Raw genomic sequence first — 26,439 nt, 5'->3', positions numbered from 1 at the left:
GTTATCCTAGTCCACACACACCAAGTGGCATTACTAGCTAATAGGAATAGCTCCGCACTATGTCTAGCTCACTCAACATTTACCTTCTAATGATTATGGCCATACTGCACGCCTCCCTTAAGAACAGCCACACTGAAGTTCCCCCTTGCAAGCCAGCTTTCGTGCCTCCTCTCCTACTCACCATACCCAAGACACCTAACTACCCTAGCCACATCAGCCCCGCGCACCAGGCCATGCCAGGCCAAATAGTCTACACCTCTCAGCCTACCCCAACTCACGAGAGAAGCCTTAAATTACGCGCCAGGCTTAATAAACTCTATGAACCTCTTAGAAGATCCCTCCCTACTATAAAACGCACAACAAAAGACCAACACATTAGAATATGCACTGCACCCCCTCAATCCCCCCATCAGTGAATATAAACATGCTTAAGACAAATACCAACTCATCCAACTCGGCCATAACCATAATGGACCCTAAAGGACACTCCCTCAAGGGAGCACTCCTTAATGTAAGATCCCTAGTGGCACACGCCATTGACCTAGTTGACTTAATCACAGAAGCCAATCTAGACTTTATTGCTATAACTGAGACCTGGCTACACAATGCGGCAGGCCCATCGCTCATGTTGGCCATTCCTGACGGTTACACCATATCTAGGCAGGACCGAGAAGGCTCCCGCGGACGTGGAATCGCCATTATATCCAAAATAAACTTATCACTATGTCTAGTCCCTACCACAACTATGCAATCCTGTGAAACTCTCACTGCCAAAATTCCCATAAACAACACCCAAACTCTTTCAATTCACCTAATTTACAGACAGCCGGGTCCACTTGGAACCTTCGAGGAGGACCGGCACAGCCTTCTGTCCAACAATACCAAAACTACTTCCCAATTGCTGATATTAAGGGACTTTAACCTTGGCTTCAATGACCAAGCAGATGCTCATGCTTCTACTATTGCCAATACCCTTCACACCTTGGGACTTACCCAAAAAGTTAGCACCCCCACACATGCAAAGGGTAGAATACTTGAATGGATCGCGGATTCCAACTGTTCAGCCACAGTATCCTCTATTACGCCCCTCTCCTGGACAGACCACTCCTTGGTGTCCTTTAATTTACTAACCACCAAACCACCCAGCCCTGCCCCACAGGCAGCTCCACCATGCCCTACAAGAAACAAAAAGAATATTACAGCGGATAATATTATTCCCCTGATCCTTCCTACCTTAAATGCACTGCCAGACAACCTCGACCCTAGTGCATTGGTCAACAAATTCAACAACATCATGCGCAGCACTATGGACAAAGTCGCCCCTCTCAAAATGCGAACAAGCAAACCCAAGGCACATTTAAACAAGTGGTTCACGCCAGAACTTAAGGCCTTGCGACTAAACAAAAGAAAATGCGAATCCAACTGGAAATTATGTCCAACCGAAGAGAATAAAGCTAACTTAACTAATATCTCTCGGCATTATAAAAATGAAATCTGTCTAGCGAAACGTAATTCCTACAATGTTCGCATTGCCAATGCCAACTCAAGTATGAAGGAACTCTTCTCCATCTTGAAAGAACTTGAGTCCCCCATTGCCACACCTGATACCTGCATCAAAGACCAGACCTGGTGCACAGATATCCAAACAGCCCTAGCAAATAAAATCACCACACTGCAAAACAAAATCCAACTAAAAAAAGATTCCCTAAACCTCACAAACAAGCCGCCACTTAACAACACCATTAACGACCCAACTAACAAATTCTCCTTCACAAAAACTACCATCCTAGAGGTAGAGAAAATCATCCTTTCCCTCAAACCGTCGAACTGCAAAGGTGACATCTGCCCAGCACAACGAATAAAAGACGCTGCCAGAGACCTTTCACCGTTCATTTCAAAATTGATCAACTCCTCCGTCGCCACAGGTAATATCCCGGCGAACCTAAAACAATCATGGGTGCTCTCACTTCTCAAGAAGCAGACTCTTGACCCCCTCATCCCCACTAATTATCGGCCCATCACTACCATACCTTTCCTACTGAAGATACTAGACAAGGTTGCCTATACACAAATTCAAAGACACCTTGAATTAAACAATCTACTGGGAGCCAGACAATCTGGTTTCCGTCCACTCCATGGTACTGAAACTGCACTTATTGATCTAAAGACCCAAATAGACGAACTGAGAGATCAAGGTAAGACGGCACTCCTCCTCTTACTTGATCTTTCAGCAGCTTTAGATCTGGTGTATCACAGGTTCCTCTGCAAACACTTAGACACTGCTGCACACTTCTCCACGCATGCCACCAAATGGATTGAATCCTTTTTGAGTGAGAGAACAATGAGAGTCTTCTCCCCCTCGGCAGCAGCCGACCCTCTTCCAATCACGTGCGGCGTCCCTCAAGGCTCCTGTGTTTCACCAACCCTGTACAACATATTCACTAAACCCCTCTTCGATGATCTGGACCTTCTAGGTATCACCTACACTAACTATGCAGATGATACACAGATTCTCCTCCCGCTTTCTGGGATCACAGCAAGGACAGGGAGTTGGTGAATAGGGTGTACCTCATTATTCAGGCATGGATGGCATCACATGGCCTCTGCCTGAATGATGGTAAGACTGAGCTGATCATTCTGGGCACGCAGGCCAATATCAACAAACTAGGCAGGGACTATTCCACGTTTAACATAGATGGCAATAGCATCAAGGTTTCGAGTGAAGTAAAAACACTAGGCTTCTATCTCGACTCCACCATGTGTTTTGCCAAACAAGTTAACTCCTTAGCTTCCACGATAGCCTATACCTGCAAATTAATAAGAGCAGGTAAACCTTTCTTATCTAACAACAGTTGCATGATCCTAGCGAGAGCCTTAATACTATCACGACTCGATTATTGCAATGCCCTTTACAGCGGCGCTAACAAAACTATCACCAAAAGGCTACAAATCCTTCACAATAACACCCTTAGAGCCGCCTTAGGCATAAACAAAAGGGAACATATCTCCTCCACTAGACAACAATACAAATGGCTCTCCACCGACAATAAACTTCACCTAAAAATGCTCTCCTTGACGCGCAAAGCCCTCAACAATGCTGCCCCCTTTTACCTGATGGACAAAATAAGAAGAAAAATCTCTAGCAGACCTACAAGAACTCCCAACTCCAACTGCCTGGAAATTCCAAGATTTAAACTTGCCAAAATTGGCGGCACAAGCTTCCCTGTGCTAGCCGCTAAATGGTGGAATGCCCTGCCACACAACCTCAGATCAGACCAACCTTTCCCTCACTTTAGAATTCATCTCATCAAACACCTCAATGACAACAACATGTAAGGTTTGAAAGACTTTAATTTGTGTTATGTTACTTATCTGAATGCGCATATGTACCATCAAAGACTTATCACTATTGTACATTTTTAATTATGTAACATTGTAATTTGCTGTAAGACTGTAATTTCTATGCAACATTGTAAGCTTTGTATATTCTGTTCACTGCGCCCAGTTACCCTTGGGTCTGGCACGCAATACAAATAAATAAACAAACAAACAAACAAACACCAGGGCTTCACCGGGCAAACCAACGGTCCACAAGTTGCAGCAGGCATCCTCTTTAAGTTCTTCTTCGGATTCCTTTGTCCAGTGGTCGACTCTGCCTTCCATGCCAAAAAGCCTTGACTTTTATGCAGGTTTCTCCCATTCATTCCAGCCTAGCTGTCAGTCACCCAGCAGGGTGGCTGTCCTTGCCAGACAGCCAGCCATCCAATGACCTAGGAGTGCATTCCTGTCCCCTAAGAAACTAAGCACAGGGAGTTCCGGCACCTCCCTTGCTTCCTGCCCCCGCCTGATACCCTGGAGCCAGAGGCAGGCTTCACTCGTGAATCCTGCCAAAGGAAAAATGAACAAAGGGACCAAACCTGGTTTGACACGCAGAGTAAATCTCAAGAAGGACCTTTCCACAAAGAAATGGTGAAAAAAGAAGAAAGGGCCATTTTGACAAAAATGACACCATTGGGTGCTTTACTGCAGCTGCGAACGCAGCCCGCGGTAAATGCACACCACAGTAGTTAAAAGTAAACCACTGCCACCAGCCATTCATCGAGGAAAGGGTAACATAAAAATGTTACATGAGAAGCTAGACAAAGGGGATGATAAGTAACCCCTCCAGCACCCTATTGTAAGATAGTGCGTGCTGGGTCTAGAAAGTTACAAATGTAAGTAAAGTCAATTTCACGTTACTGCTCTTGGAAAAAATAGTTTATTCAAGAGAAGGTATTTAAACCTTTGGGAATCTGAAAGACTTCCCTGTGCCACTGCACTGAAGGTGGTGTGTGACACAATGTAAAAGATGATGCGTATGAGTTTGTTAGACTCCACAACCAATAGAAACACAGAGTTCAAAATCACATTAAAATACATGAGAGAGTGGGAAAAAGTGTCTCACTCTCTCCAGGTAAAAAATTCAAGTCCTCAAAATCCAGCAAAGTTTCTGGGGGTCTCTAAGGTAGAGAGGAATTAGCACATTTCTGGGAATTCTCCCTAACATGACACAACAGTAAAATATGATATAGAAGAAAGTCATGCTAAAGGTGAATGATTTTACCTTAACCTTCTTCATTATCAAGGGAAGTAGTTTCCATTACATTGTACTTAAAAGCCTTAAAATCACCCAACAGATAGACTTCTGGATTATAATTCATGATGTGCAGAAGAACATTTGGAATTATACAAAAACTGAAACAGTTTTTTGTAAGAAATAAGCAAACCTGAAAAGAAGCTTCCCATAGGCCTGTGACATTGCGTCAGCTCTTTTCTGTCTAGGAACCTTTCCAATCAGAAGGTCTACATAAAAGGGAAGCATGGCCTAAGCAATTTCACCAGAAAGTGAGAGGGCAAACATGTTCACAAAAGACAGTGCCAAACTATATAGTGAGATATGATGATTTGTCCAGAATCAATGTATACAATGGCGGAAAAGCCACAATTTGAGACTCAACACCTTGGCTCCACACTCTTGAATTTGGCGACTTAATAATCTCTCCCGACTAACACTTTATGCTCTTCTTCGGTGGTAGCTGCTCACTTTTTACAGTAGGAACTGAGCTCTAGAAGTGCACTATATGGATGCTATGTTCATTTTATAGGTAGCATAATCTATTGCTGGTATTCTGTTTTGTAACACAGTAGTTGTTACTATCTCCAAATGCAGATATATCGCCCTCGGCAATAGGAATGTCAGAATTGGCCTTGCCAAAGTTTGTTACTGTTATCAAAGATCTCTGTAAAAAACGTTTAACACACATAGCTATCTTCTAAATCATCAGACGGCAATCAGGCTTTGCTGTGCTAACTGACCGTACTGGAATAAGACCATGCTCTGCCAACTTGGTATAAAGGATTCTGACCATAATGTGCCAACAAGGCATAATAGGTTGTGACTATGTTTTGTAAGCAGAATCTTAGCATAATCTGTCACAGTGGCCATTGTATAACCTAGACATGCTGTGCTGTCTGGGTCTAATGAAATCTAGTCATAATGGACATAATGCCATCTGACCATGGTATCATGCTGTGGTGGCTAATCGGATAGTTATCTGATCATAAAATGCTATGCGGAAATAATAGAATTTGCCCATGTTGTGCAAAGTTGACATAATGGATTTTGACTATGGTTTGTGAACTGGGCAGAATGAAAGTTGCAAATAAAATGCTAGCAGTGTATAAATACTTGAATGTCACCATGATGTGCTAGTAGGGTGTATCATAAAATGGCCAAGACCTGTAAACCTGCCATGACTGGGCATTTGTGAATGGCCGTTTGCAATTGGGCATATGATCAGTGCCGGATTAAACCCTGTGGAGGCCACCAGGCAGTCGAAATGTCGGGCCCCTCTCACAAATTATCTCCTAATACTTTTACAATTTTCTGCACTGCTTTATTTTGATCCGTTGTCGCAGGGCCCCTAAAAGGAGTGGGGCCCATTGGCCCGGTGCCTACATGGTCTAATGTATAATCCAGCACTGCATATGATGTGAAAACATGCAATATGGCCTGAGCACTTAACATATGCCTATAAAGTTGTAATTTGAAATAAAGCAATGGTGTGAATCTCGGAGCATTTGGTGGCAATATGCTATTTTGTAGTACTTGTGAGAGCCACCCATATCCATGCAACAGCTCTACCCATACTCGAATGTTACTATTGTTACCATCTCTTGCTCCCAAGGGAGTGTGTTCTAGAATGATGGAGGCTGAAGGATTCCTGGATGGAGTTGGCAATTGGGATCATCAGGGGCGTTGCTAGGGGGGGCTAAGGGGGCTATAGCCCCTGATCTTTTGGTTGTAGCCCCGGATAGAATCTCAGGAGCTACAGCCAAAAGACTAGCTAGCCCCCAGTCCCAACAGTTCCGACATCAGCTTAGCCCCGGGTCTTTTCCAGACCTAGCAACTCCCCTGGGGATCATTAAGGCACTGTGTCTGGATGCAGGAGCAGCTCCGGTGGGGTTCGACACTCTGTAGCACATGTAAAAGAAATGATGTGCAGTGACATCCTGCATGCTGTGTAGCGCATTGTAATAGTACTAGAAACACTTGTGTACAGGCGCGTTGTAAATGACTCATCGTATCATATCATACTGGCAAGGAGGTGAAAAGTGAATTGTCTACATCGACTATTCGAAATGAGTGTCTTTCGTAGAAGAATCCTACCAGATCCACGGGCATACAAAATAACAGTAAGGCTGGAGAGGCAGGTAGGAATGTCAACAAAGAGTTCTTATATATAAATATTGGGGTGATAACTGTCCCCTCCCTCCCCTCCTGACCTCCCCTTTCACCCTTCCTTCCTGTCCCCCCAGCACCTCTCCCTGTGTTGCCCCTCGCATTCCTTGATCGCGTACCCTTCTGCGCCTATCTTTCCATGTCTGCTACGCGCTCGCCTCCTCCTCCCTCGAATCGCTTGCGCTTCGCCTCCCCTACCTACGTGGCCCCTCGCAATGTTCGATTGTGCTGACTCTGCACGCGCCGCACATCCCCTGATGCGTGGTCCCTCGCAATCTCAATTGCATGCGCCTCCATGCCCTCACCTTCCCTGACTTCCTGCGCAATCCTGCGGTCGCATGTGCTCTAGCGCCCTCTCCATCCATGGCCACACTTGCATTATTCGCGTTCCTCTGAACCTCTGTGATCATTGTGCGTCCCAGCACCCTTCCATCCTCAGTCACACTCGTGCCTGCGCGCCCTTGCCTGCGTGGTTCCTCGCTCTTTCCACCCTGGTTTCGCTCGAAGAGGCGTGTCCCTGACTGCGTGGTCCCTCGCAACCCCCTGACCGCATGTTCCCCGCAACTCCTGATCGCGTGTGCCTCGTGCCTTTCTCCAACCTCCTGCATCCTCGCTCCCCCTCCATTGTGTTGATTGCTCTGTTCTTTGTATATTATTATGTGTTTTTTTTTCCTTCATTGACTGCCCTGTTCTGCATTGTATGCTTGGTGTTTTGCTGCATTCTTTTATCTTGTAGGTTGTCATTTTGTCGACTGCTCTGCTGTCCTGTAGATTGCTCTATTCATATAGGTTCTTTGCTCTTTCGTTTCTCCTCATCTCCCATCAATGGTGGCGCCTGGTGGGAGGCCCTCTTGGCCCCTTTCCACTCCTCTAAGGTAATCATTAATGTTTACCTGAATGGCACCGTCTTGGTCCAAAGCCCTCAGGCCAACCTTCTCCTCTTTGATAGATGCTTCCCTCGCCTCATACATTTCCTTTCTTCTCCAGTTGTCCCTTTTCTCCCCCCTTTGGCTTCCTTGCTACCATTGTCTGCCTCCTCCTGGGCTACCTTGCCCTCTCCTCTTCTGCCCTCCCTCAGGCTCCTTCTACATCTCCGCAGGGCGTACCTATGATATGTACCCCTCCCCAGAAGTCTTTCCAGGTTGGCAACCTTCTCCATATTGCCACTTTCAACTCTCGCTCAGCCGTCATACACTCCTCTGACATCTGCTGCTTCCTGGAAGAACTTGACCTGGAGGGGGCATAGCATTGATCTTCCTGGAGTGGATTCCTGCCTCTGTCATTCCTATGCAGGCCTACTCTTCTTTCGAATGCCTTGTCTGTAGACTTTCTCTCTCCCCTGGCCACTCTCTTACCGTGGCTCCTATCTGTTGGCCACCTGGTCAGATCACCTCCTTCCGTTCTGAGTGGGCGGACCTCTCCTCCTCTCTCCTGGCCTCAACTACTGAACTCCTCCTCCTCAGAGATTTCAACATCCACCTGCATGCTTCCTGTTCCTCCCCTGGACACTTTTATAACCTCTGCAACTCTCTCTTTCTCTTTCTATTCTCCCCTCTGTCCCGACTCACTTGACAGGGCACACTCTGGGCGTTCTGATCTCCTCAGACCTTCCCCTCTCTATCCCTTTCACCACTCATCTCTCCTCGAGTGATCACGTTCTCCTTTCCACCCATCTCTCCCTCTCTACTCCTCAGGCCAAGCCAACTCCAGCACTGCACCTACCTTCTCGCTCATCTGACCCATGAAGTCAATTGAGCCTGTCGCCGCCACTTTCTCTTCCCCTTCTCCACCTTTGGCTGACTCACATCCTGACACAGCCCTTTCCATGCTCCCCTCTTCTATCTCTGATAGTCTCAATACTCTTGCCCCTGTCATGAGGATACGCTTGATGCCCAAAGCCAACTCCTGGTATGACTCCGACCTCGTCACCCTTAAATACAAGCGCAGGGTGGCTGAGAGGAAATGGCTAGCATCTTGTGCATCCTCTGACAAACTGGCCTGCCGCCTGCTCCAAAGGCAATACTGGCTCCTCATCCACACTAAGAAGAGAGCCCACATCCAAGCCCATGTCTCAGCTGCATCTAACAACTTGGCCGAACTCTTTAAAATCTGCAAGGAGCTGGCCAATCCTGCTGCAGTGTCTACTTCGCCTGTCCCCTCCCAGGCCCTCTGCACGGCCCTGGCTTCTCATTTCATCTCTAAAACCCAAGACATCCTGTCCTCCCTCTCATTCTCTCCTCCTCCTCCTCCACCCTCCTCCCCCCTCTACTCTCTCCTCTACCTCCGCCCCCCCCCGCGGTAACTTCTCCTCCTTCTTTCTCTTCCTTTCCACTGTTCTTCCCTGACAAGGTTTCTAGACAAGTCTGATCTATGAAAGTCTCGTCAAAACAGGTTCTTCTCTGTTCTTCCAAAACCATCAAGGACCACATTGACACCCTCACTCCTTCCCTGGCTGACTTTTGAAATCACTCATTCACCACTGGAGCCTTCTCTTCCCTCCTGAAGCACTCTCTTGTTCACCCTCTTCTCGTGAAGCCCTCAGCCGACCTCTCCTGCCCAGCTATTGCCCGATCTCCATCACTCCTTTCCTAGGCAAACTCATGGAAAAGCTGTCTATCTCCCGGCTTAATCTTCACACTGAATCTGTTGGCTGTCTCCATGACCATCAGTCTGGCTTCAGAGCAGCCAGAAGCACAGAAACTGCTCGCCTGTACATCCTGACCTGCTCTCTAACCTTGATTGTGATCTCCCCTCTGTCCTCATCTTACTCGATCTCTCTTCTGCCTTTGACACGGTCAACCATGCCATCCTGCTCAATCGTCTCCATGATAACATGGGTATCGTCGATCAGGCCCTGACCTCTTTCCTCCCCGATCGACCCTCCCAGGTCCAACTTGGTCCTTCCTTTTCTCTATCTCACTCTCTACCTGTGATGTTCCCCTGGGGTCTAACCTCTCTCCATGGCTTTTCAACCAATACCTGTCACCTCTCGGCCACCGCATTACTGCTCTCTGCTCCAACTTTCAGTGCTATGCGGATGAAAATCATATTGTTTTCAGGCTCCCCTCTGCCACCTCTTCTCCTTCTCTCAACTCTGACTGTCTTTCTGCTATCCAGGAGTGGTGTGCCGCCAATGATCTCTGCCTTAATGCCAGTAAGACGGAGATCCTCCTCACCGGACACCTGCACCCTCCTTTCCTTTCACTCTCTGGCCGACCTCCCTTGGCTCTCTTCCTGCTCCCACCTGTGTGACTAAGAATCTCAGGGTCATCTTCGACTCCACACTCTCCTTTTATCCTCACATCTCTGACGTCTCTAAGAAGTGAAACTACCAAACGCACCTCCTTAGAGGTATTCTTCCTTTCCTCTCTTTCCCCCAGAAGCTCACTGTCTCTAGAGCTCTGGTTCTCTCTAGGCTGGACTACTGCGACAGCCTCTTTCTAAATCTGCCTGCTTCCACTCTCCACCCTCTGCAAATCATCCAGAACCGGACTGCAAGACTTGTCCTTGACCTCAAGTCCAGGGGTCATATCTCTCCAGTACTGAAATCTCTGCACTGGCTCCCAGTGACTGCAAGGATTAAGTTCAAAACCCTCTGCACTGTCCACAAGGCCGTCTGGGTCCAGGGTCCTCAATATCTCTCTCTTCCTAAATATCTCCCTTCTCGAGCTCTTCGCTCATCTGCCCCCAAATCCCTCAGGGTCAGTCGCTTCTCCAAGCAACGAGTTGGTGGTAGATCTTTTTCTTGGGTGGGGGCCTCCCTCTGGAACAGCCTCCCTTTCTCTCTGAAACTTGAGGAGAACCATCTCCGCTTCCGGACGCACCTCAATACCTTCCTGTTTGCTTCTGCCTTCTCTCTTCCTCTCCCCTTCTGATTTTCTGTCTGATACTGCACTGGTCACATGGCCCAGAACCTTGCCCGCCCAGTTGTCCACCTGCACTGCCTCCTACCAACCCTTGCACTTCGGTCTGTATCTTTAACCCTAGAGTCCCCTACCTGCACTTAGGAACACTCGCTGTCCGCACTTACCCTTGCACCTGCCACCTGCTGGCCGCACTTCTTGTTATTGTGTTCCCATGTACAGCACAGCCCCATTCCCCCTATCCTGACACTTCTCTCTTCTCCTCTCCCCTGCACTTGTACCATCTCAATGTCACCTGACCTGGTAAGATCAGTGTCTCTGTCCTCCCTCTGTTCCCCCTCGCCTAGTCACTCCTTAAAACACTTGTGTATATTTGCGTTATAAATGCCATATCATATATCATATCATACACTGGTAGTAAAAATAACAGCCATGTTCCCGGCAGAATTTGACCTCAACAGGCGGGGCAACAATCCTCCAGCATAATGATATTATTAAACTGCACTACATATTTTGTACACTATACTCGATCAGGTAATGTAATGTTGCAAAAAATACTGCAATGCTCTTATACAAATGTATACACCATAACACGTTACACACAACACTTCATTTCAAAGCAGGCTTGAGAATACAATTAACATCTCAATTGACACTTCACTCATCTACACCGGAAGGAAGCATTGAAAGTCAAGAGTACTTCCCAAAACAGAGCAATGGCGAACAGAACGCACACTATGAAAAATCTACTCCTTATAAATCAGACACTAATTAGTCCTTTCTTGTCAGGAAACAGCAGGATTTTGGCCCTTGTCCACGGAAACCACATTAGAAAGCAGTAACAGGGTTTCAGTTTAAGACTTACAAATGCGCTTGCGTTGCCTCGAGACCAACTGACATCGCCCCAGGAGACACGCCAAGGGGTTGGGCGCAGGGGTGGTGTTAGGTCTGGAAAAGATCAGAGGCTAAGCTAATGTCGGGATTGGCGGGACTCGGGGCTAGCTATAGCCTTTTGGTTGTAGCCCTTGAACTTCTATCCGGGGCTACAACTGAAAGACCCGGGGCTATAGCCCCCTTAGCACCCCCCTAGCAACGCCTCTGGTTGGGCGTGTGCCCAGATGTCAACAAAACCATATCGCATTGCAGGAACGATATCCCGAAACTTTACTCCTGCTTTCTTCTAGGGCCGCTGAAGTGAAGATTTTGGTTCCAGCCCACGTACAATGAGCAAATAAGTAGAGAACAACGGAATTGAATGTATTGAGAAGAGCACCATTGTGTGTCTGTATGTCTCTGTGTGCATGTGTCTGTGGGATGATGCAGGGAACAGGTGCAATGCAAATTAGGGAAAACCAAATTTGATCTCCTTGGCAAATGGATAAACTTAGGGTGCGCAGCACATAGCATGCCATATCCATACAAGTGTTCGCATATACACCTGCACCATAGTGTGAAGTTATCACAATACCCCACATGTATATACACCAGGGCATGCCCAACATGCACACTGAGCAGCCATGCCCTAGGGAAACTAACCGCTGGATGTGGAGGCAAGCCATGTCCATTGATTAGTGTTGGGGGCACTGGTTTGAAGCTAAACCGAGCAACTCATACTTTAGGTGGTTCGAGGTTACCCAAATTATTGAAACATTGGAGGCCAGGCTACCATTCCACACAAAGCCCCATTGTCCTATAGGTGCCCTGTGAGGCAGCGGGGAATACTAGATCGCTTTCTTTCGCAGGAAATAGGAGTGTAAGCCATTCTTGGCATGCTTCATGGGGAGCAATGTTGTGGTGAGCAATTGGGAGAGGGAATGAAAGGAGTGCTTTGGGCTGCAGTGGTGCTGGTTAGCACCTTCAAATGTGATCCACAAGTATTCAGGGGTTACTGAACTCCTGTGTCGGTAACCCACACATATTTCCTAGTCACATTTGGCAAAGTTACACCAGACGTACCGGTGGCCACATTGTTTCTCTGGCCGGTATGACGTCCTTTCATCGCGGGATGTTTTTTTGCTGCGAATTCTTTTTTGAAAAAACCCATCAAATTTTTTAGGGGGGTTAGTAAATTATATATATTTATGGGGTGTGTGTGTTTGGGAATAAATACAAATTAAAGAAAATGCGGGGGTTGGAGGGGAACCCCCCAAAAATAATCAAAAAAAATTTGATGGGATTTTTCATAAAAAAATTGCGGTTAAAAAAAAACCACGAAAAAATATCCCGCGATGAAATGACATGGAACCCTCTGGCCATGCCTTTCTTCATGCCTCTGCCACAGTACTCCACGCCCAGTGGAAAAGGTGAGTGACTAGGAGGTGCCTGTGGCATGGATCCTGGCAAAGTTAGGACTGACCATGACAGGAGGCAAACGAACAGCATACATTGGATGTGTAGGTGGTGCCTGAGGTTTGGCTAAAGGCTATCCCCCAGGCAAACCGAGCACTGCACATGCCTACAGGCAATATCCAATCGACACAGATAGTAAGGAGTGCAATGGGCATGCCTAATGGCCATGTTCTTGGCAAAGTATCCACTGGAGATGGCCTCAGGAGGATCTATGTGAAAATATCAAATCCATTACTGCAAAACCAAAAATGTTGATTCTTTTTTTCTTTTAACCCATTTCTCCACATAATTATGCAGGGGAAGACTCCCGGAAATCCCATGCCCGCTGCACATTTTTTATTAACTTAACCCACCCCCCACATATATATGCAGTGACATGGGGCTGGTAATAATTGGTATTTTAGGCTTCACACGGATGTCTGCGATATTTTGTAGTAATACCCCTCAGATATTGAGTTTTACGTGAGCTGTGCCTATCCTCTTTTTAGGGGCTGAGTGGGTGAGGATAATGAAACACCAATTACAAGAAATCCCACTAATCAGCTTCCTTCCCTTGCCGGACAGAGTGAGTCAACTTAGATGTATATGTACTTAATTTTTTGCATTCTTAAACCCAAACAAAAGGGCACTTCACCATTTAATTATCAGAAAATGCACATATTTTAATATTTATCATACCAATTTGACAATTCCAATATACAACGTTAAAAATGTTCCAAACATCAATTCAACAATCAATTTTGTGTGTACATCTTTCTTCATTGCGACTAACAGCATAGAACTATATGCTTAAAAAAACCTTTTCTATGCCTTATTGGGGTGTATTCTCTTTTATAGAAAAGACCCCGCTCTTATTTAAGCCCTTCCCAATTTCTCTGGGCCAAACGGACTGTGCCAACACTTTTATAGAAATGTGTTTCTAGGACCAGCATGGGAATATATCTTTTAAGAATAGGCAAGGCAAGTAATCCCTATTGCAAATCCTGCTGGTGCTGTCTTCAGGACACTTAGGTTTTTGTTCATATTCTGGTTTTCACACCCTTAAAAGTCGCAATGAAGAAAGATGTACACACAAAATTGATTGTTGAATTGATGTTTGGAATATACATCTAAGTTGACTCACTCTGTCCGGCAAGGGAAGGAAGCTGATTAGTGGGATTTCTTGTAATTGGTAATACCCCTCAGGCCAAGTCCAGTGGCCACATTGTGGTTCATGGGGCTGCCAGATTCATATGCCAAGCACACGACCTGGGCAATGTGCCTAATGTGCATTGCCAGAGACCCGGTCGAGTGAATGCAGTTGCTGGCTTGATGGTGCCTGTGTCACGGTCAAAGGGCATTCACGGGCAGAGGCGTTGCTAGGGGGGGCGTAAGGGGCTATAGACCCGGCTCTTTTCTTTATAGCCCCGGATAGAAGCTCAGAGGCTACAACCAAAATGCTAGCTAGCCCCGAGTCCTGCCAGTCCCGAAATTAGTTTAGGCCCTGATCTTTTCCAGTCCTTTCAACACCCCTGTCCACAGGGTAAAATATCTTCTAGTCCTGGCCGCATGCCATACTCAGTGGGTTCTGCAGGAATATCACAAGAACATCCAGAAAAAGGGGCTCTATGGTTACATGCATTATAGAAAAGCCTTTTAGATTCTGTGAAAAAAGGTGTTTAAATGGACATCATGGTTCCAGTGCAAAACAACAAAACCCCACAACTTTACCAGTGATTGGCTTTTCTAAGGAATGTCTTTGGCCATGACTACGACATCTCATAGACATCTGATGTGCCTATTGCCATGGCATGTGGCGATGTCCGGGAGCTACTTTTACTGGGGCATGGCTTGCAGTCATGATTGTGTGCCCCATTTCACCCAATGGGACCACTGGTCGTTGCCTGCCACTCTGATGATTTCTTCAGATGCCTATAACTTTGGCACCTTTCAAAGAATCCGTAAAATATCGAAGTTTCCTAGAGAGTGGAACATTTTAGGGGACTCTAAACGCCTTTTGCGCTGCACATTTGAATAAACGCTGCCTACTATCTTCTCATGGTAGGCAGTGTTTACAATTAAATGTTGCCTACAATGTTCGTATGGCAGACAGCTTTTAATTGTAATGACAGGCAGCATTTAATTGTAAACACTGCCTACCATCTCCACATGGTAGGCAGTGTTTTTGTTGCCTACAATGCTCGTATGACAGACAGCTTTGAATTGTAATGGCAGGCAGTGTTTAATTGTAAACACTGCCTACCTGTAACGCTCACCTGGTATCCACGGGGACGTCACTCAGCCTGTTCTCACCTCTTACGACCTTGAACCCTTCTCTGGAGGCTATTCGACTGGAGACTGGGCCTTGTTTTCTTGGATAGTCTCCGTCCTGCTTTCAGCACAGGGGCACGTTGATTGATGCGGGCTCGTTGCTGCCTAGTTACTTCACTGGCAAGAGTCCGACAGGTAAGTATAATGAGTCTTTTGAACAGTTCTCTAACTTTGTTCCTTTCCTTCCTTAGATGATGGCCGGTGTCCAGGGATGGCGGCGTGCTGCTGAGATGAGTAGCGCTGAAGGTGAGTGAGAGCGCAATACACGATGCACCCCTTTCATATTTGCATTGAACTGAGTTATTTTTCTGTGTCTTTTAGGTGCCGCAACGTTTTCAGCGTGGATGCTGGTTATGAAGAACAAATGCGGTGGGTAAGCGCGGTATGCGGCGCCTCTAGATATTTCCACGCTAACCTGGAGTGTCTTTTCCCTCTTGCAGATGGATGAGAAGTTCCAGAGACAGAGTTCCCTCAGAGCGGCTGGGATTCAAGTAAGCGTTTGAAGCTCGTACAGTATTTAAAAATAAGCGAAGATTTGCAGAATGCTCACTAATGTCTTTTTTCTGTTCTTTTACCTTTTCCTTAGGAAGCGGTGTGCCGGGATGGGAATGACACCGCTGAAGATGCCCGCAGAACAGAAGGAGCGATGAATATGGGCCGAAGCGCCGCAAGGTAAGGCTGTTTCTAACAGTGTTCTTGTTCTTGCAGGAGCTGAGCGCAGAAGAAAGATGCAGGCCTACTGGAGACCGATCCGAACACAGTCAGTGTCACGCTGCAGGTGGAGAAAACGCAAAGCATGTTTCTCAGCCTGGGTGTGGCTTAAATAGTCTCTGGGTATCCCAGGTGTCTCTGGGCTGAACCACACCCAAAAGACTAGACCGCACATGCAGTTCTGGGAACCGAAATATGTGGGGGAATCCATCTTGTCCCCATCAATGCACTACAAGTCCGATCCCCAATGTTATCCTATGGGAGTGAGTGAGTCTGGTGCCACAAGCGCCAAGTCTGACTCCAAGTGGGTCTTTGGAGGGATGGAGAGGCCCTTGAGGGCCATGTAGGTGATTGTGGCCTGGCTCCCGGCTGACATCTTGGAGGGCTGGGGACATGAGGGGCAGGAATCATGACACTACCATGCCAGAATTTACAATGGATCTCTATGAATTTCTTCTGATTTATGCTGGTGCATAAAGCAGCCAGGCTTCATTGGAACCTAAAGCATTTGCGTAAGCATGTAAATGCATGCTGGCACAAATGCTGTGGCATTTTTTGGGATGGAAATGAAGGAAGGCGATGGAAATGCAAGTTGCATTTCGCCTCTCCTCTCCGCCATACAAATGAATGCACATGTGGCATGGCGTGAATGAAAGGTGTAAAAGCCTTACACAAGGCTTTTACGCCTTTCATTCACGTTACACCACTGATTAAAATGGGCTCCATGGTTTTCAGTGAAGAAACAGTTTTGCCACCCGAGTGTGGGGGCCGCCATGGGAGCTACCATTACAGCCAACGTACAAGAGGATTTCTTTGAAGAGAGATACATACACAGTCAATAAAGTTTTCTACCGACATTTCATCTGATGGAGAATATTCGTAGATTATATTTTGATCATCTAAGAAGGAACAACAAAATCCTGTAGAACAAAATCTTGTAGCCGGTCTCGTTGCACAGCAAGTAGAGCGCTCCCTTTGACATATCTGCAGAACCTGCGGATACAGGTTTGAATCCCGGCAAGGCCAAACTCTTCATTTCATCCTTCTGAGGTCGATAAATGAGCACCACACACCGTGGGTAATAGTAAGCAGCGTTCAGATGCCTGAGTGTTCGTTGTGCTATATAAATGCTAAATTATTATTATTCATAAAATGTCTACGTTCTCTGGAACAACAGCTCACATTCAAGGGATCAATTGACAAACAGCAGATCACTTTTTTAGATATCCCCATTTTTGCAGGCTGGTGAAGGCAGATGCTTGTACACGTGAACTGGTGATACAGAATCAACCTACCTTGAACAAATGCGGGTACCTCCCAAACTGAGGTGCCAAAATACATGCAGAAATGTCACATAACTTCATAGCTCACTCTATATAGGAAGACATTGATTTATCCAACCCTAAAAGCAAACATCTCGAATCAACTGCCACACTGATTTATCTGATCACATGCCCATGTGGAAAACGATATGTGGACAAAACACCTAACAATGCAAAGAATCAATGAGGCACAGGACTGCATTTCAATTAGATCCGTTGTAGCACATCTGTTTGGACATGTTAAAGAAAAAGAGACACTGCGAGGATGGCATAACAGGGGCAATCCCACGGAGCTTGAAAGGAGGCTCTCGGTCAGGCAAGAGACTGGATCGGGCAAGTGAAATTACCTTCTGCGGCCCCAGAAGGCATCCACAAAGACCTGAGAAAGAAATATTACAGGTCATCCGAGCGAAATAGCTGGCTCAATTCTTGTTTTCTGTGGATATTTCCACCACGGGTTTCCAAACATTTTTGGAGTAGTTGTCAACCAATCTCCTAAACCACAGATCTACTGTATCTGAGGAATGAGTCTAGTGAAAGACAACTTGTCACTAGTTTAACAACAGCACATTCAAATCCAGGTGTATGTTGCAATCATTCAGCAGATACCTGCATTGACGACTGATGTTATCATAATTCTCTGTCCCTCTAACCTATGAGACCCCGTTGAGTCATCTTCAGATGCAGAGAAGTACTCACTGGGAAAGGTCCCCTAGTTGTTAAAGGACTGAAAAATGTTGTTCTTTTTTATTTTCTGCTGACACAGAGGTTTCCAATTTCGGGGACTTTTTATGACACATATTGTATACTTTATAGAGACCATATATTGATATTCGTATGTGTTTTTATATTATAATGTTGTGAAAATGTGTTATAGACACTCATGCGGGTAAAAGAGAGACAGATCAAGAATGTGTCTTTGATTAACAAGGAAGGGGTGCCACAATATAATTCAGTAGCAATTGAATGCAAACATGTATTGTGTGTTCCATATGACGTTCTTTGGGGGTACATGCTATGATAAAGGCAGTTGGATTGCATTGTTACATCACATCTCCACTGTCCTTATTCTGGCGCCCTCCTTTTTGTTAGAAGTTGTGGATGTGTCAGAACATACACCTCATATGTATGGCTTTGTAGTTCTGCAGATCACATCATGGCAAAGTAAATCAAATGCAACTAACCCAGGCATGTGTGGCAAGTTAACATTGGGAATGCCCTGGCTTTCTCTTATTTAGTTGCCACATTTACCTGGTGGTAAAACAGATTTTCACAAAACACTGTCAGTATCCAACATATCAACTGGGGATATTGTCACACTCTAAATGAATGTAGTAAAAGTATCCAAGACATCACCTGGGCTTATTGTCTCATTCTGAAGGAATGCAATGGTGTATTTACCATGCCACACTTTAGGTGGACTTTTAGGAGGTTTAGTAATTAGTGGGGTGTGTCCACTAATGACCAACCGCAATTAATGTGGCACGATAAATCAAAGATGGCATGTGTAAACATAATGTAGGGTCTCATTATGGGTAGTGAGGTAAGGATAAAGCATGCAGCCTTTCCAAATCCCACATGCTTTACTGTTCGGCACCATTACGCACTTTGTAACCCATATGCACTAGAAACCGTTTGCTTTTGTGTGTCAGTTGGTGAACTGTTCGATTTGTTGCATCATAGGTTCAAAAGCAAATGTCAACATGGGATATCCCTGAATGAAGCACTATTTGCAATTGCATTTGCTCATGACTTTTCCATTGTGCTGTCTTTTTTTTTTAGATTTGTTCACATTGCAAGGGAATTCCAATGGCCAGCCCTGTGTGTTTCCCTTTAGCTTTCTTGGGAAATGGTATGCAGACTGCACAATGGACGGCAGAACTGATCACCGACTCTGGTGCTCAACCACACCTCTTTACGACAAAGACAAAATGTACGGTTTTTGTCCATCAAAATGTAAGTCTTCCTTATTTTAAGTATTGGGTACTAGATTGTTATTCATGAACACGTACAGAACATTTTTGTTAAGAGAAAAAGTATTTGGGAAAGAAAAGGCTATGCATTCTATTTTATTATCTTCAGGTTTTGAGAAACAAATGCAAAGGTAAAATATGAAGGTGGGAATTCTTACCTATTATGTTGACCACCTGTCAGTGAGACACATTGTGGACGGTCACTGCAAAGGTTCTAGACATGTTTAATGTAGCAAAGAAGCAGCTGATGCATTCAAACCGTGGAGATAACATGTTATGGTTTGAACAGTCAAACGGTGAGTGCATAAGAATGTTCAAGGTGGAGTTGGAGAATGTACTGCAGCAGTTTTGGCTTTTTTGTAGAGATGGGATAGGCGTTTTCCAGGCAAAGCCCAGTGGTAGTACCATTTTACGCCATATACTTGGAAGGACATGTGTTGGCCATCCTGATGTACGCTGTAGTTAAGGGCATTGAGATCCTCCATGACTCACTAGTGACCATGGTACCTGGTCCATAGTTAATTCTCTGTGGTCGGAAGGATGACTAGTGCAAGGCCATCTACTTTGAACCTTCTAAGTTTGGCTTTTCGATCATATAAGTGCTCCCGCTTCTCCTGGCTGGTCTCTAGATATTGTTGGTCCAAGTTGCTGAACAAGTAAAGTCTGTCTCCCTCTCTGGGGTTCCTCCTTCCAAGTGTTCTCGTCCTTCCCAACCTTCTTTTAAGATATCAAGGACATCATGGAGTTCTCTCCTGTAGACTATTTTGACTGGAGTGACCACTGTGGACGCTTGCTACAAAGAAGGCCCAGGGCAATAGTTTGTCATTATTATTATTATTATTATTATTATTATTATTATTATTATTATATATATTGAGCGCAAACCTAGCTCCGGGAAGCAATGGAGCGCTTTACAATCAAAGGGTGAAGAACAAGGTTAGGGAGGAGAGAAACCAGAGAAAGCTGGGAGTGGGGGTCTAACAACAAGTAACCAAGGAGGAAACATCGGAGATCAGATCACCCAGTATCAGGTATGGTGTACAGTGTATGGTGTATGGACGTAGGTGTTCTTCAGACTCTCCAAGACCAATTTCCTGATTAGGTTATTTGGGTCAGGATGAACTTCTCCACTAGGTTATATGTCTGGGGTTGTCCACTTTAAGAAGAGTGACACTCACTATGGCCACCCTCCTTCCACTACCTCACAACATATCACCTCTTAAATGTCTGCCTTCCACAGGACTTAACATTTCACCCAATACACATACTATTAGTACTTCCCACCTAGAACCAGGTCTGTCACCCATAGAATGGATCACCAGATTTGCCACCCCCCCCACCTCTTGTCCATGTCCTACGCTTTTAAGAAACACAAGAAACACAAGACTAGGCTCTTGCCTTAATTTACCCAATGACTCTAATAATTTTGTCTCTTGTCCAAATGGCTTGAGAAATGCTAGACTAAGCTCTCGCACCGGCCCTAAGCTTAAGCATCACAGGATGCCCTCCCAACAGACCAGAAACAAGAAAGTATTATTGATACCCACAAACTCCCTCAATAGCCACAATCTCTTCATACCTGTAGATATCCCACTAGATGACCTCACAACACCTACCACTACCACAGTCAAGGGTGCCCTCATTAAAGCTCGCTCCCTGGTATCCCACTCTCATGACATTGCAGACCTGATCATCGCTAATCACTTAGACTTTCTTGCGGTCACAGAAACATGGCTCCATTCTGCAGCTGGCCCTGCACTCTCATTCGCCGTCGCAGAGAACTACAATATCATCCAAGCTGGTAGAAAATCAGGGATTGGGGGTGGGGTGGCCATTATTGCCAAAACTAACCTGAACATTAGAGAAGTCACCAACATAGGTCTACCATCCTCTGAACTTCTATCTATCAAAATACCACTATCTAACACCCAAACTATACTTCTACACCTCATTTATAGACCTCCTAGCGCCATCTCATCCTTTGAGGAGGACATCGCCCACTTATTGACCTCTAACACTAAACCTGGTTCACAAATTATTCTTATGAGTGACCTTAACCTTGGCCTTAATGACCCTAATGATGTTAACGCCATCTTACTCAATGACACTATCACCCACTTAGGTCTTACAAAACACATCACCAAACCTACACATTCAAAAGGGAGATCCCTGGATTGGTTGACGGATGCCAATTGTGACCTATCCTTGATTGACATTACCCCTTGTGCATGGACGGACCACCATCTCATCACCTTCTCCATACCCAAAGACCTGCCTAAATGTGTACCTACTTTCATGACACCACAAACTGCGACCAGAAATAGACACATTACCATAGAGAACCTAAGACCTCTCCTAAACCCAAACACCAATGCTAACCATCCCATCCCTAACTCAAATGCAACTTCCCGCGTAAAACTTTATACCGATACTCTGGAACAAGCGCTTAATCAAATAGCTCAGCTCAAATTAAAAAAGGCTAAACCAGCTGCCCACATGAATAAATGGTTCTCTGCAGAACTAAAAGCTCTTCGCAACATTAAAAGAGCAGCGGAAACTAACTGGAGAAAAGCCCTGTCTCTCGCATCCAAAGATAAGTTCTAGACGGCAGCAGCCACCTATAAAACAACTATCATAAACATCAAAAAAGAGATCTTCAACTTGAGAATACACAATGCCAAATCTGGCACGAAAGAGTTATTCTCCATCCTAAGAGAATTGGAATCAGCAGTGCCTCCCACAGATGATTGCATCAAGGACAAAGCTTGGTGTAATAATATCCAACAAGCACTCTCAACTAAAATAGCTCTCTTACAAGCTAAGATAGAATCCAAAAAAGCTAGCCTTGCCTCCAAAGACCACTCAAACATTAAAAAGAGCTCCTCCAGTCCCGATTGCCCACCCTTCTACTTCGCCCCGCTAACCGAGGATGAAGTAGTTAACATAATTGCCAGCCTTAAACCTTCAAACTGCCAAGGCGACGTATGCCCTGCCTCAGTCATTAAGGACAGAGCTAAAGACCTAGCCCCCTTCATCACTGCACTAATCAACTCATTTAAAACCTTGACTGTACCCAAAGACCTTAAAGAGGCGTGGGTCCTACCTCTCCTCAAAAAGCCCAACTTAGACCCCCAACATACCTACTAATTATAGGCCCATCACAACCGTCCTCCATTCTACTTAAAATACTAGACAGAGTGGCATACCTCCAAATACAACAACATTTGGAAGACAATAATCTCCTAGGCCTGCAACAATCCGGCTTTAGACACAGGCACGGGACCAAAACTACCCTCCTGGATCTAAAAATCCAAATGGATGATGCCAAAGACAAGGGCAACTTGGCCATCTGGCTCCTGTTTGATCTCTCCACAGCTTTCGACTTAGTTGACCACCAAATTCTCACCCAACACCTTTCCTCGGCTGCCGCATTCTCACAGAATGCCACCAATTGGATTTGGTCCTTCCTGTCTGATAGGTCGACTAGGGTCTTCGCACCTTCAGCTGCAGCTATTTTCTAAATTCTGTTTTGACACAGAAAAGATATCTTCTGGATAAAACTCAAAACAAAGGTGTCAGGATAGTCTCTTTCAGCAGTTCTCACAATGTCAAGATTTCTTGAAAGTTCACCAGGGTTCAGGGTACTTGCCTGTTGCTCAGTCTCAGGCATATGCTCTCACCTTATTCCTATGTTTCCTGGTTTGTAAGTGGGATATGAACACCTCATTGTCAACATGTCACTTCAGAAGTCTGCTCTGTGTCTCAACTATGAGTGCTAGATAGTGGTAGAGCCTCTCTGCGATTTCAAGACAGAACCAACTGGAGTTTGATTTGCCAGTTTGCACATGTGAGATTCAGAGAGCTCCATCACCTCGTACTTTGAGTGTCCAGATCGCCCCCTGCAATGTCTCTCTTCTCCTGCTCTTGTTTTCCCCATCGATGCCAGCATTTGCTAATTCCTGCTCCCACCATGTTCTTGACCACTTCGGGTCATGGTCTCAGCCCTAACTCCTGCTCTGGGCCGAATATGTCCTCTCATACTTTCCTGAACCTTTTAGCTATGGCTTTGCTTACCTCCTTCAGCTAATTCTGACGTTCTCCTCCATACCCCCTGATGATGTTTCCAACTCATCTCCTGATCTCTCAATCCAAACCTTTCCTCATGATTCAATGCACCTCCTCCCTTAATCCCAAGCTGACCTCCTCTTCCTGATAACGTAACACAAACTCACTCCTATCTCTCAATCACCGTCCTCCTCTTGATGACCAAAATCAACCTTCTCCTTAGCTCTCAAGCCATCCTTTTTCCAAATGCCTGATCTCCACTTCTTTTCTCCAATCAAACTCCTTCCTCTTCTCCAAATCAATCTAAATTCCTGCTTCTCGCTCCTACTTCAACCACCTGCACCACTTGACTAAGGCTGGGGCTTAAATATCCTGGTAATTACCTTGCTTGGTTTGGCTACCTGTGAAGGTCTCCATCAGTGGATAATAAGGAGTGCAGGGCGTGGATTGCGTGTGCTTAATTAGTTCACCTATATGTGCGTTTGGACTGGGACAAACATTTAAAAAAGGCTACTATTTGGGGCTTATCTTCTATGTATTGCACTGCCCCATGCTCCTCAAGGGATCCACCTGGTGTAGAACTATGAAGCACATGTTCGGCTGGTTTTACTTAAAAGTAAGCAGAGTGGAAGCAGTTCTGAATGAGCTGCCATTTCCCCGCAGGAGTTCCCTGCACTCACTATGCATTATCTATAAAAGATTGCAAGCTTTGTGAACTCTCAATGTTTTAGGCAATGCGCAGTGAGATTAAATTATTTGCCAAGGATCACACACTTTGATTAAGCAGGGTGCTACAAGCCCCTTGTGTTATGGCCAGTCTTTTTGTGACTGTTGTGATTGCATGACCACAACTAACTGCATTTAAGCATCACAGAAAAGGTAAAAAGTACCGGCTGCAAGAATAATATATGCCCAGGTACTTTTGCCCCATAGCGAAAATCAAGAGCTGACACCCATGAATATACGCACCGTAAGTGAAGATATATCTTAAAGTGAAATATACAAATGTAGTTCAATTGACCTTCCCCTTACAAGAAAATGTGCAAGATAAAATAGCATTGGACTTTAAAAAAAGTAATGAACACCAGAAAAATTACTTGAGAGAGGAAATGTTCCAATATATATGCCGGCAACATATATAAGGTGCTCACCTTTTAAACCCAGCAATCTGTCATGAGATATTCCCTGGAAAACAAAATTCCAATATGAAACAAGTGCTTGTTGTCTTGTGGGTAAGCGGCTGCACTGGGAACATGACAACCTGAGTAAAATCCTGGCAGTGAAATACTTGAGCGAGCTTGCCAACCTCAAAAAAACCCAAGGGGTTGTGTCCGCCCCCTGAAAAATAGTTACGCTGTCCACCCACGTGTCTTTTACCTGTGTCCTGAAAAGCAGCCACAATCAGTGGTAAATAACTGCACCAGTGTCCAGGATTGCAAATCTCTTGTCACATTGTGGGCAAATGCTCATGACTTAATTGCCCTCTCATCATCTTCCCTCCTCACCCCCATGTCTGGCTGGAGCAGCCTCCTCCCGCACAGGTACAAGCATAATCACTCAATTTTCTATTTATCTCTAAACTTTTACTATTTCCCTGGGTTACAGGGATGTGCGCATAAAGATAGAATTAGAGTACCAAGGTTAGCAGCACCCACATATATTTACACACAGTAGTGCTACATTCCAGTACAAGTATTTTTTTTTCTATAAAGCCATGTAGTGCAATACAAGAAAACTGCACCACCGTTTGGATATTTTTTATATTATTCAAAATTGGCATTAAAAGTGCATAACATTTTTTCTTGGAGGCACACCCAATATATGGTATTTTATCACCCAATATGGCTGAGCAAGTTGGGGATAAAAGTCAAGCAGCGGCCCAAGTGCTGTTTAAAGGAGACACAACTGCAGGAAACAAAGATGAACCCACCACATTATCAGATGGACTCACTATACCACAGAAAAAACACAAAAAAGGGAAGTGAGTAAATGGTGGGAAGCTATGACATTACAAACATATCCTGAAGCAAGGATAATTCCAAGAGGGCTCAGAATATTTATCATACCAGCGTATGAAGGTGTCCAAACTCTTATATTGGAAGAATGGTTGGAGCTACTAATGCTTGTTCTTTCAGCATGATGGCAACATTGGTTACATTTGCCAAATCTGATCAAGTCAAATTGATCACAGAAATAGAAACTATGGAAGAACAACTTAATTCTCCAGAAGGGGCTGAATGCAAAGACTGGAAGAACATTTTGAAAGGCTTGAATGAAATATTCGGCTATGCAAACAAGAAACATTTTTAAGTGATAAAGAAAATTATGATCAAGGCTGAATATACACCTCTGCCAAAAGATTTGATGATCCTCTCAAGGAATAACTAAATGCCAAATCTATCCAGCCTACAGCACCAATTGCACAATCAGAAGACCCTACCACTTCAGACGTTGAATCGACCGACAGTGAAGTAAGAGCAGTTCATTGAAACTTCCTGGAGGAGTTCAAACATCTGCATATGGACAGCAGAACAGAAAGAAGAGCCAGGGGCAGACCCCCAGGAAGAGGAAGAGGCAACATCACAAGCAAATCACAAGAAGAGGCAAACGATCGACAAGAGGAACAAACATCAAGTCGTATGACTCGCTTTGGGTGGGGTCAGAGACTCAGAGCAAGAGGACAATCCAAGAGGACTTGAATGTCAAAATAGTCAATGTGTCAAACTGAATTATAACACAAACTGAACAATCAGTGTTATCATTGGGACTTTCATTTTCACCAGTGTCTCCTTTTAACTTTACTGAATCTAGGATTGACTTAATTAAGTTTGCTAGAACATTTTAATTGGCCAAATATCATATGACCAAAATCATTAAAGACCCATAAATATCACAAACGGAAGAGAATCAAGTCAGTCTTCTATCAGATGGAGACCTAATAGCACTGACATGTTTGGACAATTAAAAGATGGGGACCAAGAAATGGTATATCTAAGTGCAGAAGAAATATTGAATATGTATGGTATCCATACCAATATGAGCACAGAAAGTAATCTAAAGGTCAA

General features: G+C 45.0%; 1 protein-coding gene across 1 annotated transcript in view; it reads left to right on the top strand.

Annotated features, from left to right (window-relative positions):
* Positions 1 to 26,439, top strand: part of LOC138569907 (macrophage mannose receptor 1-like) — a 1,155,048-nt gene that overhangs the window by 65,019 nt on the left and 1,063,590 nt on the right. The window contains exon 3 of the mRNA XM_069648336.1: positions 19,119 to 19,292. Coding sequence (XP_069504437.1) covers positions 19,119 to 19,292 — 174 coding nt within the window. The remainder of the gene's footprint in view (positions 1 to 19,118; positions 19,293 to 26,439) is intronic.

Source organism: Ambystoma mexicanum, chromosome 2q (assembly GCF_040938575.1).
Source record: "Ambystoma mexicanum isolate Mex_15411 chromosome 2q, UKY_AmexF1_1, whole genome shotgun sequence".
Lineage (NCBI taxonomy): Eukaryota > Metazoa > Chordata > Amphibia > Caudata > Ambystomatidae > Ambystoma > Ambystoma mexicanum.
Note: the sequence above shows the minus strand (reverse complement) of the source record. Positions and strands in the feature narration are given on the sequence as shown.